We start from the raw sequence: 26,172 nt of genomic DNA, 5'->3' as shown, positions 1-26,172 counted from the left end.
TTGGTAGGTTTGTGGGGATTGCTGTTAGTGTAGTTTTGTAGGTTTGGGGGGATTGCTGTTGGTCTAGTTTGGTAGGTTTGGGGGGATTGCTGTTGGCATACTTCGGTAGTTTTTGGTAGAGTTTGGTAGTTTTGGTATAGTTTGGTAGTTTTTGGTGTAGCTTGGTAGATTTTGGTATAGCTTGGTAGTTGGGTAGTTTTTTGTGTGGTTTGGCAGTTTTGGTGTGGTTTGGTAGTTTTGTAGTTTTTGGTATAGTTTGGTAGTTTTTTGGTATAGTTTTGCTAATTTTGGTATAGTTTGGTAGTTTTTGGTGTATTTTGGTAGTTTTTTGGTGTAGTTTGGTGGTTATTGGTATAGTTTGGTAGTTTTTGGTATAGTTCGGTAGTTTTTGGTATAGTTCAGTGTGGTACTATCGTTTTAAAGGTGACTGTGAGAGTGTTTGGCTGATGCTGCTCCTCTACCGAACCTCTGCTTCACCACTTCCTTTATTTAGCCCTCAGTTAATAAACAGACTGAGGCTGGGTTAGATTATTAATCTGGGGTGTTTATGGATGATTTGGTGGGGGCATCTTCATCACCATCATCATTATCATCATGTACCACAATCTGTACATTACTGATCTATTATTTTATATAATAAAAAAATAAACAAAATACTACTACTACTGCTAATAATAATAATAATAATAATAGTAATAAGAGCAAAGCAATAGCAGTAATTTTAATACAAAAGTTGATCACATCTTTTAATATAACACATTATTTGTAAAGAATTATTTAATTGGTGATTTTACTATTATTAACAATAATGCTAAATAATAGTAATAATAACAATACCTCAATAACAACAAAACAATAATAGTTTTTGTATAAGTGTCGTTAAAAGTAGTCAAGTTGTTAATAAGAAACAAAATTTACATTATTTAGGAATAATAAATTTAAATATAATGATAGGAAATTGATTTATTTATCGATTTATTTACATTTTGTATAATGGCACTAATAATGGGAATAATAATGAACTACATTCATGTATGATAATTGTTTTTATTCCATTAGTAAATAATTTGATTTGATTTTGTTATCATTATTATTATTATTAATTTCCTTAGTCATTGGTGTTTTTAATTAAGTTAAGCATTGTTTTTTATTAGTTCCTTATTTGTATGATTATTTTTCTTGTTATTATTATTAGTAGTAGTAAAAGTTAAATTATGTTTTTTATGTCTCACAAACTGCAGTCTTGTGGTTCTTAGTGTGAACTCGGTGCTGTGACTCCACTGAGTGCAGATTTTACCCGGTTCCAGAGACACTGCAGGTTCTCTGGCTGCATCACTGCAGACGCTTGGTTCCACAGAGAGAACTGTGCTTCGTTACTGAGCAGGTCAGAAACAGTGCCACTTTGCAGGCTTCAGACTTCACTGATTGATGTAAACTCACACATTTACACCCCCCCAACCGCTCACTCCGCCGCCCACTCAGAGGAAGCGCAGTGATCGAGAGTGAGTGCAGGGGGTGTAACGATCTGAGTGGTGATGAGGAAAACCAGAACTGGAAGAGGAACTGCCACAGTGTCAGTGTCGCTGCATCCCACATCCTGTCTTGCTTGAGGGACGGGGCGGCGTAAACATCTTCTGTCATCATCTCTCTGACCACAGCCATCATTTTCACTTTTATCAATGTGAAAATGTTTAAAGGGCCCATATCTTCCATTTTACTTCCCCCCTGAGGTTCACTATAATGTTTATGCGCTTTAATGCATCAAAAAACAGTCGTCATTCATTTTGGTCCTCTCTCTGACCCCGACTGTTACCCAGGCTGCTCCTGCCAAAGTTGAATGGATGGAGCTAAACTGCCGTAGCAGAATGGTGGAGCTACACTGCCGTAGCTGAATGGGTGGGGCTAAACTGCCATAGCCGAATGGTGGCGCTAAACTGCTGTAGCTGAATGGTGGGGCTAAACTGCTGTAGCTGAATGGTGGGGCTAAACTGCTGTAGCTGAATGGTGGGGCTAAACTGCTGTAGCTGAATGGTGGGGCTAAACTGCTGTAGCTGAATGGGTAATATATAAATGATCTCTGTTCTGATTGGCTGCTCTGTGTTGTGTCTTGTTCAGGCTGAAACACTTCAGCAGGCAGATACAAATGATACTCCACCTTTACACCAATGCTGTATTTGTTAACTTGTTAACCCCCAAGCCTAAACATCATTTCAAACCCTGGACTTGGAATTTAAGGTGCAATAGGGAATGTTCACCAGGGCAGGTGTGGAACATGATTAGCAGTAATTGATAATGGATCATATTTATAGCGTATTTTTTCTCTGTAATTGAGGGCTATGAGCTTCCATTATCTGCTAGCGCCAGTGCTAACAGCTGCTGTAATTTATATTTGAATTTTCCGCTCCACCTTAAGTGGTGCAACATTTTGGGGTCTGTACCATTTAAGGTAGAACAGAAAATTCAAATAGGAAACTTGCGAATAGGAAGCCTGAGGTCTGATGATTCAGGTGTGCAGTTAGCGTCAGGCTAATTGGTGGCTGTAAGCTTCCACTGCTCGTTAGCAACATTAGCCTGATAGCTCATAGGTCTTGTCTGAATATGGCTTTAAGGTGGATGATGATATCAGAGAGACGATGATATCAGAGAGATGAGTATATCGAAGAGGTGAGGATATCAGAGAGATTAAGAGAGAGGATGATATCAGAGAGAGGATAATATCAGAGAGATGAAGATATCAGAGAGGATGATATCGGAGAGACGAGGATATCAGAGAGAGTATGATATCGGAGAGAGGATGATATTGGAAAGACGAGGATATCAGAGAGACGATATCAGACAGACTATCAGAGAGACGAGGATATCAGAGAGAGGATGATATCAGAGAGATGATGATAATATCAGAGAGAGGGTGATATCAGAGAGAGGGTGATGATATCAGAGAGACGAGGATATCATAGAGTGGATGATATCAGAGAGAGTGATATCAGAGACGAGAATATCGGAGAGGATGATATCAGAGATTGGATAATATCAGAGAGAGATATCGGAGAGACAATGATATCGGAGAGGATGATATCGGAGAGACGAGGATATCAGAGAGACGAGGATATCAGAGAGAGGATGATATCAGAGAGATGATGATAATATCAGAGAAAGGGTGATACCAGAGAGAGGGTGATGATATCAGAGACGATATCAGAGAGTGGATGATAACAGAGAGAGTGATATCAGAGAGACAATGATATCGGAGAGACGAGAATATCGGAGAGGATGATATCGCAGAGACGAGGATATCAGAGAGATGAAGAGAGAGGATGATATCAGAGAGGATATCAGAGAAACAAAGATATCGGAGAGAGGCTGATATAAGAGAGATGATGATATCAGAGAGACGAGGATATTGGAGAGACGATGATATCACAGACGATATCAGCAGAGGATGATGTCAGAGAGACGATGATATCAGAGAGAGGGTGATCTCAGAAAGACGAGGATATCAGAGAGACAAGGATATCAGAGAAAGGATGATATCAGAGAGAGGAAGATATAGGAGAGGATGATATCAGAGAGATGAGGGTTTTAGAGAGACAATATCAGAGAGGATGATATCAGAGAGATGTTGATATCAGAGAGATGTTGATATCAGAGAGATGTTGATATCAGAGAGAGGATGATATCAGAGAGAGGATGATGATATCAGAGAGAGGATGATGATGTCAGAGAGATGATGATGATGTCAGAGAGATGATGATGATATTAGAGAGAGGATGATATCAGAGGCGGTATCAGAGAGATGATATCAGAGATGAGGATGATTTCAGAGAGAGGTGGATATCAGAGAGATGAGGATATCAGAGAGACGATGATAATATCAGATGATATCAGAGATGATGATATCAGAGAGGATGATATCAGAGAGACGAGGATGTCAGATAGAGGATGTTATGAGAGAGGATGATATCAGAGAGAGGATGATATCAGAGAGAGGATGAGGATATCAGAGATGATGATGTCAGAAAGATGATGATATCAGAGGGAGGATGATATCTGATAGACGATGATATCAGAGAGTGCATGATATCAGGGAGTGATATCAGAGAGACAAGAATATCGGAGAGGATGATATCAAAAAGATGATGATAATAGAGAAAGGATGATATCAGAGAGTGGATGATATCAGAGAGAGATATCAGAGACAATGATATCGGAGAGATGAGAATATCGCAGAGACAAGGATATCAGAGAGAGGATGATATCAGAGAGATGAAGAGAGGATGATATCAGAAAGAGAATGATATCAGAGAGACAAAGATATCAGAGAGAATGATATCGGAGAGATGATATCAGAGAGATGAGGATATCAGCGAGACGAGGATATCAGACAGATGATGATAATATCAGACAAAGGGTGATATCAGAGAGAGGGTGATGATATCAGAGAGACGAGGATATCAGCGAGTGGATGATATCAGAGAGACAATGATATCGGAGAGGATATCGCAGAGACGAGGATATCAGAGAGATGAAGAGAGAGGATGATATCAGAGAGAGGATGATATCACAGACGATATCATCAAGAGGATGATATCAGAGAAATTATGATATCAGAGAGAGGGTGATATTAGAGAAACGAAGATATCGGAGAGACGAAGATATCGGAGAGGGATGATACCAGAAAGACGAGGATATCAGAGAGACGTTATCAGAGAGACGTTATCAGAGAGAGGATGATATCAGAGAGAGGATGATGATATCAGAGAGAGGATGATGATATCAGAGAGATGATGATGATGATGATATCAGAGAGTGGATGATATCAGAAAGACGAGGATATCAGAGAGATGATGATAGAGAGAGGATGATATCACAGAGATGATGATGATATCAGAGAGAGGATGATATCAGAGAGACGATGATGATGTCAGAGAGATGATGATATCAGAGAGAAGAGGATATCAGAGAGATGATGATGATATTAGAGGATGATATCAGAGACGATATCACAGATGAGGATGATATCAGAGAGAGGTGGATATCAGAGAGACAATGATAATATCAGATGATATCAGAGAGATGATGATATCAGAGAGACAAGGATATCAGAGGATGTTATCAGAGCGACGATATCAGGGAGAGGATGATATCAGGGAGAGGATGATATCAGAGAGACAAGGATATCAGGGCGAGGATGATGATATCAGAGAGATGATGATGACATCAGAGAGAGGTGGATATCGGAGAGACGAGGATATCGGAGAGACGAGGATATCAGAGAGAGGATGAGGATATCAGAGAGACGATGATGTCAGAAAGATGATGATATCAGAGAGAGGATGATATCTGAGAGACGATGATATCAGAGAGACGATGACATCAGAGAGATGCGGATATCAAAGATTGGAGTCATACTGATGATGGTTTACTGTCAGTGCTCAGCGGCGCGGCCGGTTGGCGTGGGCGTTAGCAAGTTATGAGTAAAATTTAAATATAAAATTAAAATGCAAATGTTCTGTGGTGCTCCTGCTGTGATGTTTGGACTCATGAATGAACTGAGCTTTGTGTTTGTGAGTTTCTACAGTTTGCCCTGTGGAGCAGGAATCAGCTCTGCATATCTGTGCTGATCCACAGTAGCCCTGAACAGCAACGTACTTACAGTGGGGCAAAAAAGTATTTAGTCAGCCACTGATTGTGCAAGTTCTCCTACTTAGAAAGAAGACAGAGATCTTTAATTTTCATCATAGGTACACTTCAACTATGAGAGACAAAATGAGAAAAAAAATCCAGGAAATCACATTGTATGATTTTTAAAGAATTTATTTGTAAATTGTGGTGGAAAATAAGTATTTGGTCAATAACAAAATTTCAACTCAATACTTTGCAACATAACCTTTGTTGGCAATGACAGAGGTCAAACGTTTCCTGTAAGCCTTCACCAGGTTTGCACACACTGTAGCAGGTATTTTGGCCCATTCCTCCTTGCAGATCTCCTTCAGAACAGTGATGTTTTGGGGCTGTCGCTGGGCAACACGGACTTTCAACTCCTTCCAAAATTTACTATGGGGTTGAGGTCTGGAGACTGGCTAGGCCACTCCAGGACCTTGAAATGCTTTTTACGGAGCCACTCCTTCATTGCCCAAGCGGTGTGTTTGGGATCATTGTCATGCTGGAAGACCCAGCCACGTTCCATCTTCAAAGCTCTCACTGATGGAAGGAGGTTTTGGCTTAAAATCTCACGATACATGGCCCCATTCATTCTTCCATTAACACGGATCAGTTGTCCTGTCCCCTTTGCAGAAAAACAGCCCCAAAGCCTGATGTTTCCACCCCCATGCTTCACAGTAGGTATGGTGTTCTTGGGATGCAACTCAGCATTCTTCTTCCTCCAAACACAGCGAGTTTAGTTTTTACCAAAAAGTTCTATTTTGGTTTCATCTGACCACGTGATATTCTCCCAGTCCTCTTCTGGATCATCCGTATGCTCTCTGGCAAACTTCAGACGGGCCTGGACATGTACTGGCTTAAGCAGGGGGACATGCCTGGCACTGTAGGATTTGAGTCCCTCTCGGCATAGTGTGTTACTGATGGTAGCCTTTGTTACTTTGGTCCCAGCTCTCTGCAGGTCATTCATCAGTTCCCTCTGTGTAGTTCTGGGATTTTTGCCCACTGTTCTCATGATCATTTTGACCCCATGGGATGAGATCTTGAGTGGGGCCCCAGATTGAGGGAGATTATCAATGGTCTTGTATGTCTTCCATTTTCTTACAATTGCTCCCACAGTTGATTTATTCACACCAACCTGCTTGCCTATTGTAGATTCACTCTTCCCAGCCTGGTGCAGGGCTACAATTTTCTTTCTGGTGTCCTACGACAGCTCTTTGGTCTTGGCCATGGTTGAGTTTGGAGTTGAGTCTTTTATACAGACAACGAGGTCAAAGAGGTGCCATTAATACAGGTAACGAGTGGAGGACAGAAGAGCTTCTTAAAGAAGAAGTTACAGGTCTGTGAGAGCCAGAAATCTTGCTTGTTTGTGGGTGACCAAATACTTATTTTCCACCATAATTTACAAATAAATTCTTTACAAATACTACAATGTGATTTCCTGGATTTTTTTCTCATTTTGTCTCGCATAGTTGAAGTGTACCTATGATGAAAATTACAGACCTCTCTCATCTTTCTAAGTAGGAGAACTTGCACAATCAGCGGCTGACTAAATACTTTTTTGCCCCACTGTAACATACATCATAATATATAAATGGTAACATGCTGTGTTTTTAGATAATTTGCTGCAATAATGCAATGGTGCCCAAAAATTAGCTCTTAAATTGTTCAGAACTCATTATGGAGCTGATGTTTGGACCCAAACGTCATCTTAAAGCCTTCGAATATTTGCTTGTGATGCACTGGGTAGAGTTTCGGTTATAATGGGAGGAGTTTCAGTTGCACTAGGAAAAGTTTCGGTTGCACTAGCAGGGGTTTTAGTTGTACTGGGAGGGGTTTTGGTTGTATTGGGAGTAGTTTCAGTTGCACTAGGAAGGGTTTTGGTTGTATTGGGAGGTGTTTTAGTTGCACGCGGAGGGGTTTTGGTTGTATTGGGAGGAGTTTTCATTATACTGGGAGGAGTTTAGTCAGCACTAGCAGGAGTTTTGGTTGTACTATTATTACTAATGTAATAATAATAATAATAGTAGTAGTAGGAGTAGTGAAATGTTTGTGATAACGATAATAGGAATTTTCATTGTTATTTTTTATGTGTGTTATTGTGTATTTTATGCTGTTTGTTATAATGATGTTGTTGTCAATGTTATTTTTATTATTATTATTATTATTATTAGTATGACTATGTTGTTTCTTGTTTCAGCGTCTGGACTGAACTGTGTTTATTGTGATGGTGTTTGTTTCAGCCGGTGTTGTTGGTTTGCGTTCACTTTCGTTGCTAAGCATACACGCACACACGTGCACACACACACACACACACACACACACTCTTCCCGCCACGGCACACCTGCGTGTGTGTATGTGTTCTTGAAATGTATCTGCTGGGAGTTTGTAGCTTCCTCTGTGTGAGACACATAACATGAACTGCAATGAACTGCTGCAGGAAAGAGTCCTGCGTACTTGTCTTCATCACTTTGTGGGGACTGAAAGTCCTTGTGATGGAAGGAAAGCGTGATTGAAAGAGCAGGAAGTCGGCCTGGAGAATGTCAGTGTGGAGGCCATAGCAAACAGTTAAATCATTAAAAAACAAAAACAAACAGTAAATAGATACTACGATATCAGCTGTTGTTCGCTCATCTATTTAGAGGCGGGTCACGACTCGAGAGTGACTGTGGTGACGCATGAGAGTTGAACCTTAACCATAAAAGAGATGTCTGGCAAAAGTTAGTGGTGTTTTGCTGTGGCCTTTAATTCAGCCACAAAACTCTAATCCAGACATAAAGAACAGCACATTGAACGAGGCCTCTTAGCTTAGCTTAGCTTGGCCTGAGGCCTCCTCCCCTGAGTCTGTTTAAACCCCTGTTAGTCCTCAGTCTTGGGAGCTGAGGTTGAGGCTGTGTGTGGATCGTGACTCTGAGGATGTTCTAAGATGTTCAGGCGTCTCTGCAGCTCTGAGCTCAGTAAACCAGCTCAGCTCAACAGCCACGATTACCCAGCATTCTCCTCCGTGTCAGCGCAGTGACCAGGGTTACTGTAGATCTGGCATCACCAGCAACAGCAATGAGCAACAGCTCAATCATTAACACGTCAGTCCTGCTCTGCTTTACTCTCAGTAAATCAATACCTTTGATCTGACTGGTTTAACTGCTGTTCAGTTATTATTTTTTTCTGTTGCTGGGGGCCGTTGCCACAGGGATTTAGTGAATGGTCACTGGGAGCAGCCTCGGCAGAAAGATTACCGTTGGTTGTTTTGGTTACGGAGGTGGTCTGGTGGGGCGTTTGTGGTGGGCCGAGAGTATAAAACAGTGCACAGATAAAATGGGGGATGACTTTGGCATGGAGATTTAAAAAAAAAAAGAGTTTGTAACATTAAACTGTATTTTGTTACTTAAATACTTAAAAGTGCAGCTTTGAAAGGAGTATATGAGAATATATAAGAATTAAAGACAACAAACATCAATCAAACCTCCTTTTAGCAGCTGTGGTGCAGTGCTACTGCAGGAGTGCAGACGTCCTCATGAGTATAGCAACACCGTCACCATGTGTGAGTGAGGGAGTGCGTGGGTGTGTTTTACTTGAATAAAGTGGAATAGGGAAGTGTGTGTGTATGAGTGTGTGTGAGTTTGGGTGAGTGTGTGTGAGTATGTGTATATGTGTGTGAGAGTGTGTGAGTATGTGTGTGCGTGTGTGTGCGATGTGTTGAATTTCAGTATTTGTGCACTGTAACCATGATAAAACAATTGTGGAAGAATGTATAGTTGTTTTATAGAGTGCTGCACGCGTAACACTAGTATTTATATGCGCACACACACACACGCACACATATACATGCATATACACACACATACATCACTGGTGTTATAATGAAAACCTGTGACAATTTCACAGGAAAAGGAAAAAACATACTGTACCTTTTAGACTTTCTTTCAAAATAATTTTGGTCTGTTCATCATGAAACTTACACACAGTGTAAAGGGCAGCAGGTACTGGCTAACAATATATATGTGACTAGAATATAATATCAGTCGCATATATATATATATATATAATATATGTAATACATGTAATTAATTAAGGGTTCCTTTTTTTACTCCCTCAAACGGGGAAATTCCACCTCTGCATTTAACCCATCCATGAAGTGAAACACCACATACACACTAGTGAATACACACACACTAGGGGGCAGTGAGCACACTTGTGCAGCCCTACCCACGGCATGCAGGCCGCAATTGGGGGTTAGGTGCATTGCTCAAGGACACCGCAGTCATGGACTGTTGGCACTGGGGATCAAACCGGCAACCTTCCGGTCGCAGGGCTGGTTCCCTGACCTTCAGCCCATGACTATGTAGGACATTTTATTACATATAAATACATATGAGACATTTTATCACTTTTATCTAAGTATTTACATTGATATGAAACGTGGGCATATCATTATTACATACAGGTACAGGTGTGTGTGTTTAGGATTTTTTGTTATTAAATGTGTATATAAGTCACATAAGGGACGTCCTCACAGTGCATAGAACAAACCTGTGTGTGTGTGTGTGTGTGTTTTGGTCTTGAGTTTCTGAATCAGTGTTTTGCTGGAAGCCGCAGTGCATGCTGGGAGGAAGCTGATACTTCTCGTCTGTAACCACAGCTTACATGAGCTGGGTGTGCGTAACACACAAGTGTGATATGAGTGTTCAGTTCACTATGACTGGCTGCACTGTGTTTCATAACAAGGACGCACTGCCCTTTGCAGCCCACTGGGGGGTGGGGGGGTGTTTGTGTGCATTCAGACTCATTTGAATATTCGAGACATCCATGACACTTAATGAATACATGATTAGTGAACCGCATGGGGGTAAATACACAGTTGTACCTGTTCAGGTGAAAGCGCTGCCTCTTCAGATGAGCTGATGGGCTGGCAGAGCTAATGGGGTCAGTGCTGGACGTTGGAGGGTACCTGTTCTGTTCCTACAGGTGGACGCACTGCCTCGTCTCTGTTAGTCACGCCTTAACAACGTCTAACACTGTACATAGTCATATTCAGACGTCTGTGGTCAGATGTCTGTCCACACAACTGGCAGACGAAGCAGTTCCTCCTGCTTCATGGATGAGTTTTGCGATAGATGTCGTTCTGCGACAGTGTTTTGATCTACGATCACGTCGCGCTCTGCAAGTTAATAAGTACCGTAAGTGTCTGTGGTGCAACCAAAACTCTGCATTTTGCTAGTTTTAAACTGACTACTCTCAGTGTGAGGTTTAGGATGAACTTTACACCCCAAACATCAAACCTGTGCTCAGCTGGTGCCACTGGCTGCTGGTCTGTTTGGTCTCCGTGATGATTACAGTACAGACTGAATTTCAGACAGTAGCTCTTCCAGAATATCAGCTCCTCCCTTCATAATCTCATCGTAAACTCCAGATCAGAAAACAGCATCACACAAACATCCTAACCGCACTGAATCAGTGTGAAATCTCATTGTCACCTGTCAGAATTTAAGACTAATGAGAGGAAGTTCCTGTAATGCGGGTTTTGTGGGATCATTCATACTGAACCTCCTGCAGAAAGAAAAGCAGTGAGGAGCTTTTAAAAGGAAGCTTTTTAAGTGTTTATTAGACCCAGAATGCTGTGCTGTTATCTAGAACCCAGCACCAAAGAGAACAAAACCGGACATCTCTATTTTTGACCTTCTCTGAAACAGACAGACGTTCAGCTACAACAACACAGTTACAGAAAAGCTGACCTCTCTGGTCAGTGATCAGAAGTGTACAGCGTGGTTCCCTCTGAGACAGAACCCAGTCCAGCGACTTTCACAGGTGTGCCCCTCTCACCTGTTTGGAACTTCAGGTGATTCTGTAAACAGAGCTTCCTGGCAAGATTTACCCAAAACAAGGTCACAACCTGAACATGGGCCTCTCAGACGCGTCATAACACACTCGGCCTGTGGTAAACAGAGTCAATAGTGAGGCGATGCGCAGCTCCAGTAACTCAATGGTAGAGAATACAGGTGAGCTACCTAAAGCCGGGGTTACAGCTCTGATCCCCAGGCTGAGTCTGAGCTGGTCGGCTTTAGCCTGCAGGCTCATGAACTCATCCTACTTGTTACGACCCCACGGGTTAGCTTAGGGGAAAAGGGGGGCAGTAACATGGTTTAAATGCGATGTCTGCAGCATGAACCAGGAAGGAACAAGACACGACAAGTTCAGCGTCTTTTGTCCCATTTATTACACTCCGCTCAGGCTATGACATGAGTGAGTGAGACCCTCACCCCATAACAAAATCATTAATATATACAATATTTACATTTACACATTTTACAGGCTTGCTCTCTAAAGAAAAACGGAATTCTGGACCCGGACGGCGCCAAAGGAAAGAAATAATCAAAACAAACAAACAAAACTACCCTAGCTCTTTGATTTAATTCCTCACCTAGTGAAAAACTAAAAACTAACTACACTAGTCTTCCCCATCACATAACATAAATACATGGGTTGGCACCTGCCCCTAGGTGTCTATACATTGGGCTGCTACGTGATGTGATATGTATGAGTGCGCCCATCTACCCTGTCCAGAACCCCAAGAAAACACGGCAGCATAAAAGAGAGAGAGTGAGAGAGAGTATAGACAGCATAAACAGCCGTAACGCAGGAAAACCAGCAGGACTAACAGTGCAAGGCACTTAAACTTCAGCTGTCCTAAACTGTTGACTAGACACACACCAAAACAGCAATAATGTCACGTGACTGAATCACTGCATCATCAGCACAAACTAATGAGCAGAAAAAGCTTCGCTAAGAAGATCATTAACTCTGATCAGCTCTCAGCTTCATTATTAGAGTCAGACGAAGGAGAAAAAGGTGAGATGAGCTGTTTTTCCACCGTTTACAGGCTTTAACGTCTGTACAGCGCTGTTGCCATGTTCAGCGTTGTTGCAATGCTGAATGATGGGGAAAAAGCACATGAATTCCGATCTGAGCATCACCTTAAAGTCCCATGGCCACAAATCGGATACGTATCTGATCTAGGACCACATATGAAAGGGGCTGAGGTCGGATTTGAAAAGATCAGATGTGTCCACACAGCCCTGAATACATCAGATCTGAGTCACATTAGGGTGAAAAATCAGATTTGAGCCTCTGCAGCCTGTTATAATAAAATATAATATGTCAACGCTGTCTTGAACATGTTTACCTGCTGCCTCTTTACTGAGTCAGAGAAACAGCAGCAGCTCCATGTTTGTTCATCTCTGTAACGTGTGAGTTAACCTGAAAAACTGCAGAAACCCATCTGATGGCGTGAGACACTCTGATCTGGTAGGACCTCAGGAGTCTTGGGTGTTTCTGAGGCTTTGATCCCCCAGCATTACAGACAAGCCTTTATAAACGTGCAGGTAAAACACCTGAAGTGGCTTTGTAACATGAGAGATTTAAAATGACCAGACAAACAGCTGAAGCCCAGTGCACGGTGGCCGTCCTCTCGCTCCCTTACAGTGTTTTACTAATGTCTGCTTACAGCTTGATGATGTCACAGCTGTGGACGAGCAGCAGCCTGGAGCTCTGACCCAGACAGTCAGCAGTGCCCGAGTGTCAACATTTATAATAAAATATAATATAAACTTATAATTCACACACACATCACACACATATTCTAAGCTGCTTCTCCCTCAGGGTCGCAGGGGGGTGCTGGAGCCTATCCCAGCGGTCATTGGGCGGAAGGCAGGATACACCCTGGACAGGTCGCCAGTCCATCACAGGGCAATGATTTCAGAATTCAGTGAAGTCTAATATCACGTGTAATAAACCAAATGTAATGTAATATAAACCAATGCATAATGTGTTTCTCTGTTATTTACTCTTCTCTGAAGAACAGCTTGTTTTCTGGATGCTCTCATTGACTGTATCAGTAAAGGAGGCGGGGCATGTGGGCATGGCTTTGTGTTTCACTTTTTCAGCTTGTTTTGCACTGAAAGTTCACATATAATCATTAAATCATGGTTATAGTCCAGTTGACGGTTGCCGCTCTCACATCATGTGATGTACAGCTGTGTGAAGAGCATGCGGGTATACGTTAACCTAACCTAACCCTACTCTACACATTAACATCACCTTATGGTTAAATTGCGTCTGTAGGCTGCTTACAGTGTCGATTGTATTTTACAGCATAAACACTGCATTTCTTCACTGTTTAAGTCCAGAAACTGTTAGTGTGTCCTGCACGCCTTAAACACACATTTACAGCATTTAGCAGACGCTCTTATCCAGAGTGGCTTACAGGACCAGTGGGTTAGAGAGAGCGAGACAGTCCTGAGCTCAGATACTGCTAGAAACAGAACATCACGGTTGATACCGAGAGAAAAAGGAACAGAGTGGAACACAGAGCAGTGCAGTACATAAGTGCAGTGCACCCAGACACACGTTACCACCACAGTGCTGCGGGACGTGTGACTGTGGGACCGCGTGATGGCATCTGGTGTGAAGTGAGTTTACCAGCCGGTTAAGAAAAAATGTCAAATAGTCTTCACATCTCACTGCTTGTCAGATGTACGCACAGCGACAAGTGAGGAAATGCAGTGTGTTAACTGTGTTCAGCCCTCAGGTGTTTGTTGCTGTGTAGTAGTGCAACAGTAGCATGGTGGCTAACCATCGTTTGGGCTTGTTAAAACGGCAAAGTGCAGCTCTGTTTAATGATGGAAACTCAACGTTACTCAGAGACTCCACACTTTATCAAATCAAATATATTTATAGCGCTTTTTAAAACTGATGTTGTCACAAAGCAGCTTCACAGAATTCTAGTAAAGACAAAGTTTTAGTATGAATGTAAAACCCCCAGGTGAGCAAGCCAGGGTCAAGGAGAACCTACCTCAGAGCTGAGGAAGAAACCTTGGGAGGAACCAAGGCTCACAAGGGGGGACCCATCCTCCTCTGGTCAGACTACCTACAGAGTTATTATACTACTAATATTAATAGCAGTAGTAGTAGTAATAACTAGGAGTCTATGAAAACCTCAATGTAGGGTGGGCAGCTAGTCCAAGGCAGGTGGCAGTAGCTGGGGCGTGGGCAGCTTGTCTGAAGCAGGGTGGGTAGCAGGAGGGCTCGACATTCAGTGTCCGGCCGGACATGTGGGCGGTCGTTTACTCAGACAAAAGTACGTAAACCAGGGAATGTGAACATTTCCAGTGTGGCTAATGACTTCGGCAGATCTAACTATGACAGCTTAACTAAAAGGAGAGAACCAGAAGGACACACAGACACGAGAGCACTCTGAAACATTTTGGCATCCCTCCGCTCCACCATCCACAAACCTGAGTGACTGCGAACGAGCAGTGGGACAACAGCACCACGGTCTCAGTTTACTATAATTCCCTGTGTCCATGGACCCCTGGATCTGCTGCCTTTATCTAAGGGGGAACATTACCTACCAAAAGCTAAACTGAACAAGTGAGTTTTCAGCCTAGATTTGAAGATTGAGACTGTGTCTTAGTCCCGAACATTTTCTGGAAGATCATTCCAGAGTTTGGGGGCTTTATAAGAAAAGGCTCTTCCGCCCAGGTGCAGCCTTATGAATTCTGGGAACTATTAATAAGCCAGCACTCTGTGATCTGAGTAGTCATAATGGCTCGTTAAAGGAAATAAGGTCTTGCAGGTATTCAGGAGGGAGCCCATGTAGGGATTTATACGTCAATAAAATAATTTTATAATCAATACAGAATTTAACAGGTAGCAAATGAAGTGATGATGGCACTAGACTTATATGATCAGATTTTCTAGTTTTAGTGAGGACCCTGGCTGCAGCGTTTTGGACTAGTTGAAGTTTGCTTAGATTCCTGCTCGTACATCCTGACAGTAGTGCATTAAGTTTTCTTTAGTTAAGAAAATGTTTATGTAACTTTATACACTCACAGAACCATCAGTGTTCATGGTTCTATATAGATCTACTGTTATTAGTAGAGAACCCTTGGAGAACCATCTTTCTTAAGAGTATAACGTCCAGCCTTCATCAGGCTGGATGGGATTCTTGGAAAGTAGAAAGTAGTAAATAGTTCAAAGCTCCGCCCACGTCAGATGCTTGCTCTGCCCTTGACCATGCCCCAAGTAGATCCTTCAATGGGCTCACTGAGTTTTTGTGTGTTCGCAGGTGAAGGGAAGAATGTGGGTTGTGGCTCCGGATCGAACCGTCTGCGAGACGTTGGCACCTTCTGCACCATCAGTCTGGACCAGGAGGAGGTTTTCCGCACTAAAGTCTACGAGAAGAGCCTGAGGTAGCTGTCTCTCTCTCTCTCGCTCTCTCTCTCGCTCTCTCTCTTCTCTCTCTGTCTGTCTGTCTCTTTCTCTGTCTCTCTCTCGCTCTGTCTGTCTGTCTCTCTGTTTCTCTCTCTCTGTCGCTCTCTGTCTCTCTCTGTCTCTCTCTCTCTCTGTCTGTCTGTCTCTGTCTGTCTGTCTGTCCCTCTCTCTCTCTCTCTCTCTCTCTCTCTCTCTCTCTCTCTCTCTCTCTGTCTTTGTCTCTCCATCTGAGGTCCTGAGCCTCACTGTTCTCCAGGGTGGAGAACTTCATCTGCTGTTTCTTTGCTGAATCTGTAAACAGCCTCCAAACAGCTTGCAAACAGCCTTCACACAGCCTGCAAACAGCCTCCGGACAGCCTCCAAACAGCCTGCAAACAGCCTGCAAAACGGCCTGTGAACAGCCTCCGGACAGCTTGCGAACAGCCTGCAAAACAGTCTGCGAAACAGCCTGCAAACAGCCTGTCTCTGTTTCTAAACTCTGTTTTTCTCAATGTTCAGAGCTCCCGGCTGAGGAAGTGTTTCCACCCACGCGCTTCGCTCTCTCTCTCTCTCTCTCTCTCTCTCTCTCTCTCTCTCTCTCTCTCTCTCTCTCCCTCTCTTAGGCTTTCAATCACTCACTCTAACTCTCACTCTCTGTTCCACTCACTTTCTCTCTCTCACTCACTCTCTCACTCACTGACTCACTCTCTTTCACTCTCACTCGCTCTCTCACTCTCTTTCACTCTCACTCGCTCTCTCTCACTCTCTTTCACTCTCACTCGCTCTTGCTCACTCACTCACTCATTTTCTCTCTCATTCACTCTCTCTTTCACTTGCTCTCTCACTGACTCTCTCTTCTACTCACTCACTCACTCACTCTCACTGACTCACTCACACTCTCTCACACTCTCTCTCACTCTCTCTCACTCACTCTCTTCCACTTTCTCTCTCTCACTCTCTCGCACTCACTCACTCACTCTCACTTGCTCTCTCTCTGTCGCACTCACTCACTCACTCACTCACTCACTCACTCACTCACTCACTCAATCTCTCTTCCACTCTCTTTCTCTCTCACTCCCTCACTCACTCCTTCACTCACTGACTCACTCACTCTCACTCACTGACTCACTCAATCACTCTCTCTCACTCACTCTCTCTTCCACTCACTTTCTCTCTCTCACTCACTCACTCACTCACTCACTCACTCACTCACTCACTCACTCTCTGTCTCTCTCACTCCCTCACTCACTCCTTCACTCACTGACTCTCTCTCACTCACTCCCTCTCTCACTCACTCTCTCTTCCACTCACTCTCTCTCTCTCTCACTCCCTCTCACACACTCTCTTCCACTCACTCACACTCACTCCCTCACTCACTCTCTCGCACTCACTCAATCACTCTCTCACACTCTCTCTCTCACTCACTCACACTCTGTCTCTCACTCTTTCACTCTCACTCGCTCTCATTCACTCTCTCTCACTCACTCAATCACTCTCTCACTCTCTCACTCACTTACTCTCTCACTCACACTCTCTGTCTCTCACTCTTTCTCACTCTCTCTCTCTCACTTACTCACTCACTCACTCTCTTTTTCACTCTTGCTCTATCTCACTCTCTCCAACTCACTCTCTCTTCCACTCACTTTCTCACTGTCTCTCTCTCACTCACTCACACGCTCTTTCTTTCACTCACTCACTCACTCACTCACTCACTCACTCACTCACTCACTCACTCACTCACTCACTCACTCACTCCCTCCCTCTCCCTCTCTCTCTTATACTAATTTCTATCTCTCACTCACTCACTCACTCTCTCTTCCACTCACTTTCTTTCACTCACTCTCTCTCACTCTCACTCCCTATTACTCTCACTCTCTCACATACTCACTCACTCACTCACTCACTCACTCACTCACTCTCTTTCACTCTCACTCGCTCTCTCTCACTCTCGCTCTCACTCTCTCTTTCACTCTCTCTCACTCTCCCTCACTCTCTCTCTCTCTCTCTCTCTCTCTCTCTCTCTCTCTCTCTCTCTCTCTCTCTCTCTCTCTCTCTCTCTTACTCCTTTTCTCTCTCACTCTCCGTCGGCGGTCTGCACGGCAAGGCTGTGGTCAAAGAATCTGTACTGCGTTATTATCTTGACCGGTCTGCACGGCCAGGCTGTGGTCACCAAGTCTGTACTGTGTTCTTTTAGCCACCGGTCTGCACGGCCAGGCTGTGGTCACAGAGTCTGTACTGTGTTCTTATAGCGGCCGGTCTGCACGGCCAGGCTGTGGTCAATGAATCTGTACTGTGTTCTTATAGCGGCCGATCTGCACAGCCAGGCTGTGGTCACTGAGTCTGTACTGTGTTCTTATTGCGGCCGGTCTGCACAGCCACTCTCTCTCTCAATGTCTCTCGAACACTCTTCTCTCTCTAATGCTCTCTCTCTCATTGTCTCTCTAACGCTCTCTCTCTCGCTCTCTCTCTCTCTAACACTCTCGCTCTCTGTCTCTCTAACATGCTCTCTCTCTTCAATCAATCAATCAATCAATCAATCAATCAATCAATCAACCTACCTTTATTTTGACTCAGAAGTGCATTGAGGGCAAACCTCATGTACAACCTTCAATGTTGCCGAGCATTTACAAAAACAGGGATTGACATGACAAAGAAAATAATAACTACATTTAATCATTTTAAATTAAAAGAAATTTTAAAATAACAATGAATAAAAGATAAAAGTAGATAAAAATAGAACTTGAGATTTAAATGGTAAGAAATTAAGATTGTAATATTGTAATAGTACAATATCAGAAATTAAAAAAAGTAATGATAAAAATAAACTTAAAAATAAAACGAGAGGAAATAAATAAATAAATAAAGAGATAAAGAACTAAGGAGAACTAACACAAAAATAAAAGTTACGAATAAATATGATTAAGTAAAACAGGTACAGGCTGTCTGTAGGTGGTTTGATACTAAAAGTTTAAAATGATTGAGTTTTAGTGTTTCCTGTAGTGAATTCCAGCTCACTGGTGCACTGTCGCGGAGGTAAACAATGCGGTCGCGGCTCGGCGATCAGTGGTGTTTGATCGGCAGTTTCTCGTGGGGGTTCAGGCTGATCGCTCAGGGTGTGGGTCTGGGAGGGAGCTTGGCCGGATGGTCTTCTGGAGGTGGGGATGTCCTTCTGAGCTAAACCACAGTTCTGCAGGTCAGGTGCGGCCCGCTGCCCGGTGGACTTTTTGGATGGAGCGGGGGTGAAGTTGATGGCTGGAGAGCTCACGCTGATGGGTGTTGTTGGAGTGGCGTCATCCAGCTCTTCCAGTACGGAGAACCTGTTGTTTATAGAGATCTTCCTAATTGTCGGGTGGCGGGCGGAGCGCCTACCATCCCGCGAGCATCCACCTGCAACGGACCATGGCTCGGCCTGGCTCGGCGTGGAGCAGTACACCTTCACGGCCTTAGGCTTGGCTCTGAGCCGAGGCCAGTGCTCCTCATCCCCCGCAGCCGAAGCAGCTGCTTGAGGTAGACTGCTGTCTAGGGCTGCGGTCTAGACAGCAGGGCTAGGGCTAGACAGCAGTCTACCTCACGCAGCTGCTTCGGCTGCGGGGGATGAGGAGCACTGGCCTCGGCTCGGAGCCAAGCCTAAGGCCGTGAAGGTGTACTGCTCCACGCCGAGCCAGGCCGAGCCATGGTCCGTTGCAGGTGGATGCAGGGCTGATCGCCTGAGATGTTGCCATCATCTGAGAGTGAGATGTTACTCTCACTCTCTAACACTCTCTCTCACTGTCTCTCTAACACTCTCTCTCTTTATCTCTCTAATGCTCTCTCTCACTGTCTCTCTAACACACTCTCTCTCTTACTCTCTCTCTCTCTCCCTCTCTCTCTCTCTCTCTCTCTCTCTAACACTCTCTCTCTCTAACGCTCTCTCAAATTCATCAGTGCTGTATTGGCATGAATGTAATGAAATACAGTGTTGCCAAAGCAGTTAATAAGAAACTCATAAAGATAAAAAGAAAAAATATTATAGATTATAATAGAACACTAACAAATGAGTTATTTACAGCATTATTAGTAATCAAAGAAATAATGCTCTCTCTCTCACTGTGTCTAACACACACTCTCTCTCTAACGCTCTATCTCTCGCTGTCTAACACTCTCTAACACTCTCTCTCGCTCTCTAACTCTCTCTCTCTCTCTCTCACTGTCTCTCTAACACTGTCTCCCTTACCCTCGCTCTCTAGCACTCTCTCTCACTGTCTCTCTAACACTCTATCTAACGCTCTCTCTCTCACTGTCACTCTAACACTCTCTCTCTCTCTCACTGTCTCTCTAACACTCTCTAACGCTCTCTCTCTAACACTCTCTCTAACGCTCTCTCTCACTGTCTCTCTAACACTCTCACTGTCTCTCTCACACTCTCACTGTCTCTCTAACACTCTCTCTCTAACACTGTCTCTTACTCTCGCTCTCTAATGCTCTCTCTCTCTAACACTCTCTCTCTCACTGTCTCTCTCTCTCTCACTGTCTCTCTAACACACACTTTCTGTCTTACACTCTCTCTAACGCTCTCTCACTGTCTCTCTAACACTCTCTCTCTTTATCTCTCTAATGCTCTCTCACTGTCTCTCTAACACACTCTCTCTCTTACTCTCTCTCTCTCCCTCTCTCTCTCTCTCTCTCTCTCTAACGCTCTCTCAAGTTCATCAGTGCTGTATTGGCATGAATGTAATGAAATACAGTGTTGCCAAAGCAGTTAATAAGAAACTCATAAAGATAAAAAGAAAAAATATTATAGATTATAATAGAACACTAACAAATGAGTTATTTACAGGGTTATTAGTAATCAAAGAAATAATGCTCTCTCTCACTGTGTCTAACACACTCTCTCTCTAACACTCTCTAACGCTCTCTCTCACTGTCTCTCTAACACTCTCTCTCACTCTCTAACGCTCTCTCTCACTGTCTCTCTAACACTCTCTCTCTCTCTAACACTCTCTCACTGTCTCTCTAACACTCTCTCTTACTCTCGCTCTCTAATGCTCTCTCTCTCTAGCACTCTCTCCCACTGTCTCTCTAACACTCTATCTAACACTCTCTCTCTCACTGTCTCTCTAACACTGTCTCTCTCTTACCCTCGCTCTCTAGCACTCTCTCTCACTGTCTCTCTAACACTCTCTCTAACGCTCTCTCTCACTGTCTCTCTAACACTCTCTCTCTCTCACTGTCTGTCTAACACTCTCTCTTACTCTCGCTCTCTAATGCTCTCTCTCTCTAACGCTCTCTCACTGTCTCTCTAACACTCTCTCTCTAATGCTCTCTCTCTCTCACTGTCTCTCTAACACTCTCTAACGCTCTCTCTCTAACACTCTAACGCTCTCTCTCACTGTCTCTCTAACACTCTCTCACTGTCTCTCTAACACTCTCTCTTACTCTCGCTCTCTAATGCTCTCTCTCTCTAGCACTTTCTCTCACTGTCTCTCTAACACTCTCTAACACTGTCTCTCTAACACTGTCTCTCTCTTACCCTCGCTCTCTAGCACTCTCTCTCACTGTCTCTCTAACGCTCTCTCTCACTGTCTGTCTAACACTCTCTCTTACTCTCGCTCTCTAATGCTCTCTCTAACGCTCTCTCACTGTCTCTCTAACACTCTCTCTCTCTAATGCTCTCTCTCTATTACTCTTGATCTCTAACGGTCTCTCACTGTCTCTAATTCTCTCTCTCTCTTGCTCTCTCTAACGCTCTCTCTCTCACTGTCTCTCTAACACTCTCGCTCTCTCTCTCTCTCTCTCGCTCTCTCTCTCTCTCTCTAACGCTCTCTCTCTTACTCTCGCTCACTAATGCTCTCTCTCTCTCACTGTCTCTCTAACACTCTTTCTCTAATGCTCTCTCTCTCACTGTCTCTCCAACACTCTCACTCTCTCTAATACTCTCTCTAACTTGCCCTCTCTTTTTTTTTTTTTTTTTTAAACCTGTCATGTCTGGCAATTTTTGCAATCGGAATGGTAATCCGAATGTACTGATGTACCAAACATATTTGTTTTCACAAGAAAAGCTCTATAGGTTACTAAAGCCTATTCTTGTTAAAGTTTGTATTTTATTTGTTTGGCCAGGCCTGACAGGCAATAAAAAAGAGGACAGGAAAGAAAGAGAAGAAGGGAGGGGAAAAAAAAAAGATAATAATAATAATAATAAATCATAATAATGATAATTAAATAAGTAAATAAATAAATAGAAAAAAATAAAAGAAACAAAAAAGAAAGAAAGAGAAAAAACAAATAAAATAAGTAAATAAACAGACAACTAAATAAAAATAAATAAATAAATAAGTAAATAAAAAAAAGAGAAGGGAAAAAAACAATTATACAGATATACATACATATACATATTCACATATCTATACATATGCATATACATATATACACCCAGACATAATTCTACTATTTGCTGCTACATACATACACATGTTTACATATCTATACATATGCATATGCACATATACACCCACCCACCACACACAATTCTACTGTTTGCAGCAATGTGTATATGTGTGTATACGCGTCCACGTGTCATGTGTCATGGAATGTGCTCAGCAATGAGGGCAAGAAGCCGCAACCATGCCCCCATGGTCCAGAGACAGATAGGGAAGGACCCGGGGGACCCGGACCATCCACAGCCCATTAGGAACTCAGGAGACCTGAGGCCACACGCTCTGACGGCCACTGCGCGCACACCCCAGAGGACGAAGAATGGAGGCCCCAGACAGAGCGCCCACAGACAAAGGGCAAGAGACCGGAGAGCCAGAGGCAATGAGCAGCCCACCCCCCCGGCAGGCCAACATCCCCAGCATGAGCCGAACATACGGCCCCCGAGGCCCCAGGCGCCCGAGACCGGCCGACCCCCGGCAGGACCCCCCCATGCCAAAGAGCCCCAAACCACCCCCAGGACACAACTGCCAAGGGAGCAGGGCAGGGACCACGCCAAGATGTCCAGCCATGCACCCAGGGACCCACAGGACATCCATACCCCGGGGGGGGGGGGGGAGTCGGCAAGCAGCGGGGAGCGGTGGGGAGGGGTAACTCCTGCCCACCACCATGTACCACAGATGTCCAGGCTCAGCAAGTCATAGACCCAGACCCAGCTGTCCACACCCACACTCACACACGCCAGTCACCCACTCATGCACACACACGGAACATACATGGACTCACAGTGTCGGCGGGCGGACACCAGCACCGGGCCAGCTGCAACCCAGGGAGGCAGAACGACCGGCCAGTCCCCCCACCAGGCAGGGTGCACCAAACCGGGGTGTGAGAGGACCTGCACCCCCCCACCCCCCCACTCAGTATGTGTGCGAAATGAAAAGAATGTGTGCGAGCTACAGTGCAATTAAAATTGGAGGGACAGAGGCAATGTAGTACTGAATAACAGCACACTGCCACACTGCCCCCCAAGGCCCTCAATGTCTAATGTGTAAATAAAATTGAGAGGCAGGTAGCAGTGAGCAGATAAGTGAGGTCACCTCAGCAGTGCCACCCACCATCCACTGAGTGACACACCTGCCCCCCAAAGCCCTGTGTGTACTGTACTGTGTCATGAAATGTGTCATTGTAAGGGGGGAAAAAAGGGGAGGAGTGGGACATCACGCATCTCAGCGAGCAGAGCCAGGTAGGTGGCCCTACTCACTGCAGCATGGGCCCCCCTCCCCCAGAACCCCCATGTGTAGTGTGATGTTTGACTGAGTGGGAGGAGGGGAAGGGTCAGGATAAGAAAGACCAAGAGGCAGAGAACTACCCCTCGGAGGAAGAGAGCCAGCTGGCGCTAGCTCACTAGGCACCCCGGGTTTCCTACACCCGGCCGCGGCGCAGGGCCCGAAGCGGCCACGCCCCCAGGACACCACCGCGCTCCAGGCCGGCGCCCGCCCACACAGCTGACACAGCACAAAACATACACCCCCACACGCACACAAGAGACAACAATTATCGCACATACACATACTCACGATTACAATACACATACTCACAATGACAATACACATACTCACAATTACAATACAAACACACACACACACACCAACACAAACACACTCACCATGCAACATGGCGCCCCCCGAGGCAGACGTTTTTGCTCGCTCTGCTCAAGAATGCCGGCTTTTTCTTCTCTTTCTGTGCATTAACGCTCTCTTTACAGTGCACAAGTGCCAGGCACTCTTAACTTACGACAGACAAACTCTGCTGGACATCGCAAAAGACAACATGCACGGATTTAGCGGCTTTATTCCACCGGAGCTACAACCCATTGTCCGCTCCCGCAGCCACCACCACCAAAACCAGGAAGACCCAGACCTACCGACCGCGAGTGAGCACGCTGATCCGAGTAGAGTGCTTCAGAGGCGGCGACGCAAGCGAGGCAAGAGGGGAGGGCTGCATGCTAGGCTAAAGGCTCCCGCTAGCCGACCACCAGTGCCTAGCCTCTTGCTAGCTAACGTGCGGTCACTGGAGAACAAGCTGGACGAGCTGAGAGCTAGGATAACATCTCAGCGGGAAACAAGAGAGTGCTGCGCTCTAATCTTTACTGAAACCTGGCTCTCAGACAGAGTACCGGACAGCGCTATCCAGCTAGAGACTCACTCTGTGCATCGCGGAGATCGCACGGCAGCCTCCGTTAAGGCTAAGGGTGGAGGTGTGTGTGTGTTTGTAAACAACGCGTGGTGTAGAGACATACGGACCGTTTATAAGCACTGCTCACCAGACCTGGAGTTCCTGCTGTTAAAATGTCGTCCCTATAATTTACCAAGGGAATTCTGCGCTGTATTTTTAACATCTGTATATATTAATCCGCGGGCTAACTCTGCGGCAGCGCTCGGCAAACTCCATGACGTCATCAGCGCGTTAGAGACGGCTCACCCTGATGCCGTGTTTATCATTGCCGGTGACTTCAACCAGTGCAACTTACGGACTGTATTTCCGAAATACTACCAACACATGGACGTTCCAACTCATGACAATAACATCCTGGATCACATGTACAGTAATGTACGCGGTGCATACAGGGCTGCACCCCGCCCCCACTTTGGACTCTCAGACCACATCTCCTTGTTCATGTACCCGGCTTACAGACAAAGGCTGAAACAATCACATCCGGTTACCAAAACAGTTCAAGTATGGTCTCCGGAGACTGAGAGCATACTGCAGGACTGTTTTGCTACGACAGACTGGGATGTGTTTAAAGCTGCAGCCACTACGGAGGACTCTTCTGTCAGCATTCAGGAATATGCGGAACATGTGTCTGGCTACATCAGCACGTGTGTGGATAACATCGTGCCCACCACACAAGTGAAGAGGTTCCCCAACCAGAAGCCCTGGATTAACAGTCAGGTACGACACATGCTCCGTGCTCGCTCTCTTGCATACAGATCAGGCAATGAGACAGAGTACAAAGCTGCGAAGTACAGACTGAGGAAAGTCATCACAGCAGCCAAGAGGCAGTACAGAGAGAAACTGGATGGGTTCTACTCCACTGCTGACTCCAGGCAGATGTGGCAAGGCCTACAACACATTACAGAATACAGGACCATCACCAGCAACATCAGCTCCACAGACAGCCTACCGGATGACCTCATCACCTTCTACACCCGCTTCGAAACCTCCAGCACTAGCACCGGGAGGTTCACACACACACAGCCCACACAACCCCTGTCCCCCCCTCTGTCAGTATCAACAGGCCAGGTCTGCAGAGCTCTGAGAAAGATCAACCCCCGCAAGGCACCAGGACCAGACAAGATTCCTGGGCGGGCCCTCAGAGCATGTGCGAACGATACAGGACCATCTGGCTAATGTACTGACCTCCATTTTCAATCTCTCTCTCAGCCAGAGCATTGTTCCCACCTGCTACAAAAGGACAGTCATTGTCCCCATTCCTAAGAAGAGCCCCCCCACCAGCCTGAATGACTACAGACCAGTAGCACTCACTCCAATCATTATGAAGTGCTTTGAGAGAGTGGTGCTGGCCCACATACAAGACAGTATACCAGACACGCTGGACCCCCTGCAGTACGCCTACCGTCACAACAGATCCACCTCGAACTCAGTCGCTGCTGCCCTTCACTACTCCCTCTCCCACCTGGAAAACAAAGACTCCTACATCAGGATGCTCTTTGTTGACTACAGCTCAGCCTTCAATACGGTCATCCCACACAAACTCACCCACAAACTCTCCACACTCGGCCTGCACCCCACCCTCTGTGACTGGCTTTTGGACTTCCTGACTGGCAGGCCCCAGTC

At 44.9% G+C, this 26,172-nt stretch overlaps 1 protein-coding gene across 3 annotated transcripts in view; it reads left to right on the top strand.

Annotated features, from left to right (window-relative positions):
- The window catches only part of rasa2 (RAS p21 protein activator 2), a 127,761-nt gene that overhangs the window by 11,467 nt on the left and 90,122 nt on the right, over nt 1-26,172 (top strand). For all 3 annotated transcript variants that reach the window (XM_017686193.2, XM_017686192.2, XM_017686191.2), the window contains exon 2: nt 15,782-15,905. In XM_017686193.2, the coding sequence (XP_017541682.1) occupies nt 15,782-15,905 (124 nt within the window). The remainder of the gene's footprint in view (nt 1-15,781; nt 15,906-26,172) is intronic.

This window comes from Pygocentrus nattereri, chromosome 7 (assembly GCF_015220715.1).
Source record: "Pygocentrus nattereri isolate fPygNat1 chromosome 7, fPygNat1.pri, whole genome shotgun sequence".
In the NCBI taxonomy this organism is placed as follows: domain Eukaryota; kingdom Metazoa; phylum Chordata; class Actinopteri; order Characiformes; family Serrasalmidae; genus Pygocentrus; species Pygocentrus nattereri.
This window is presented reverse-complemented; position numbering and strand designations above follow the sequence as displayed.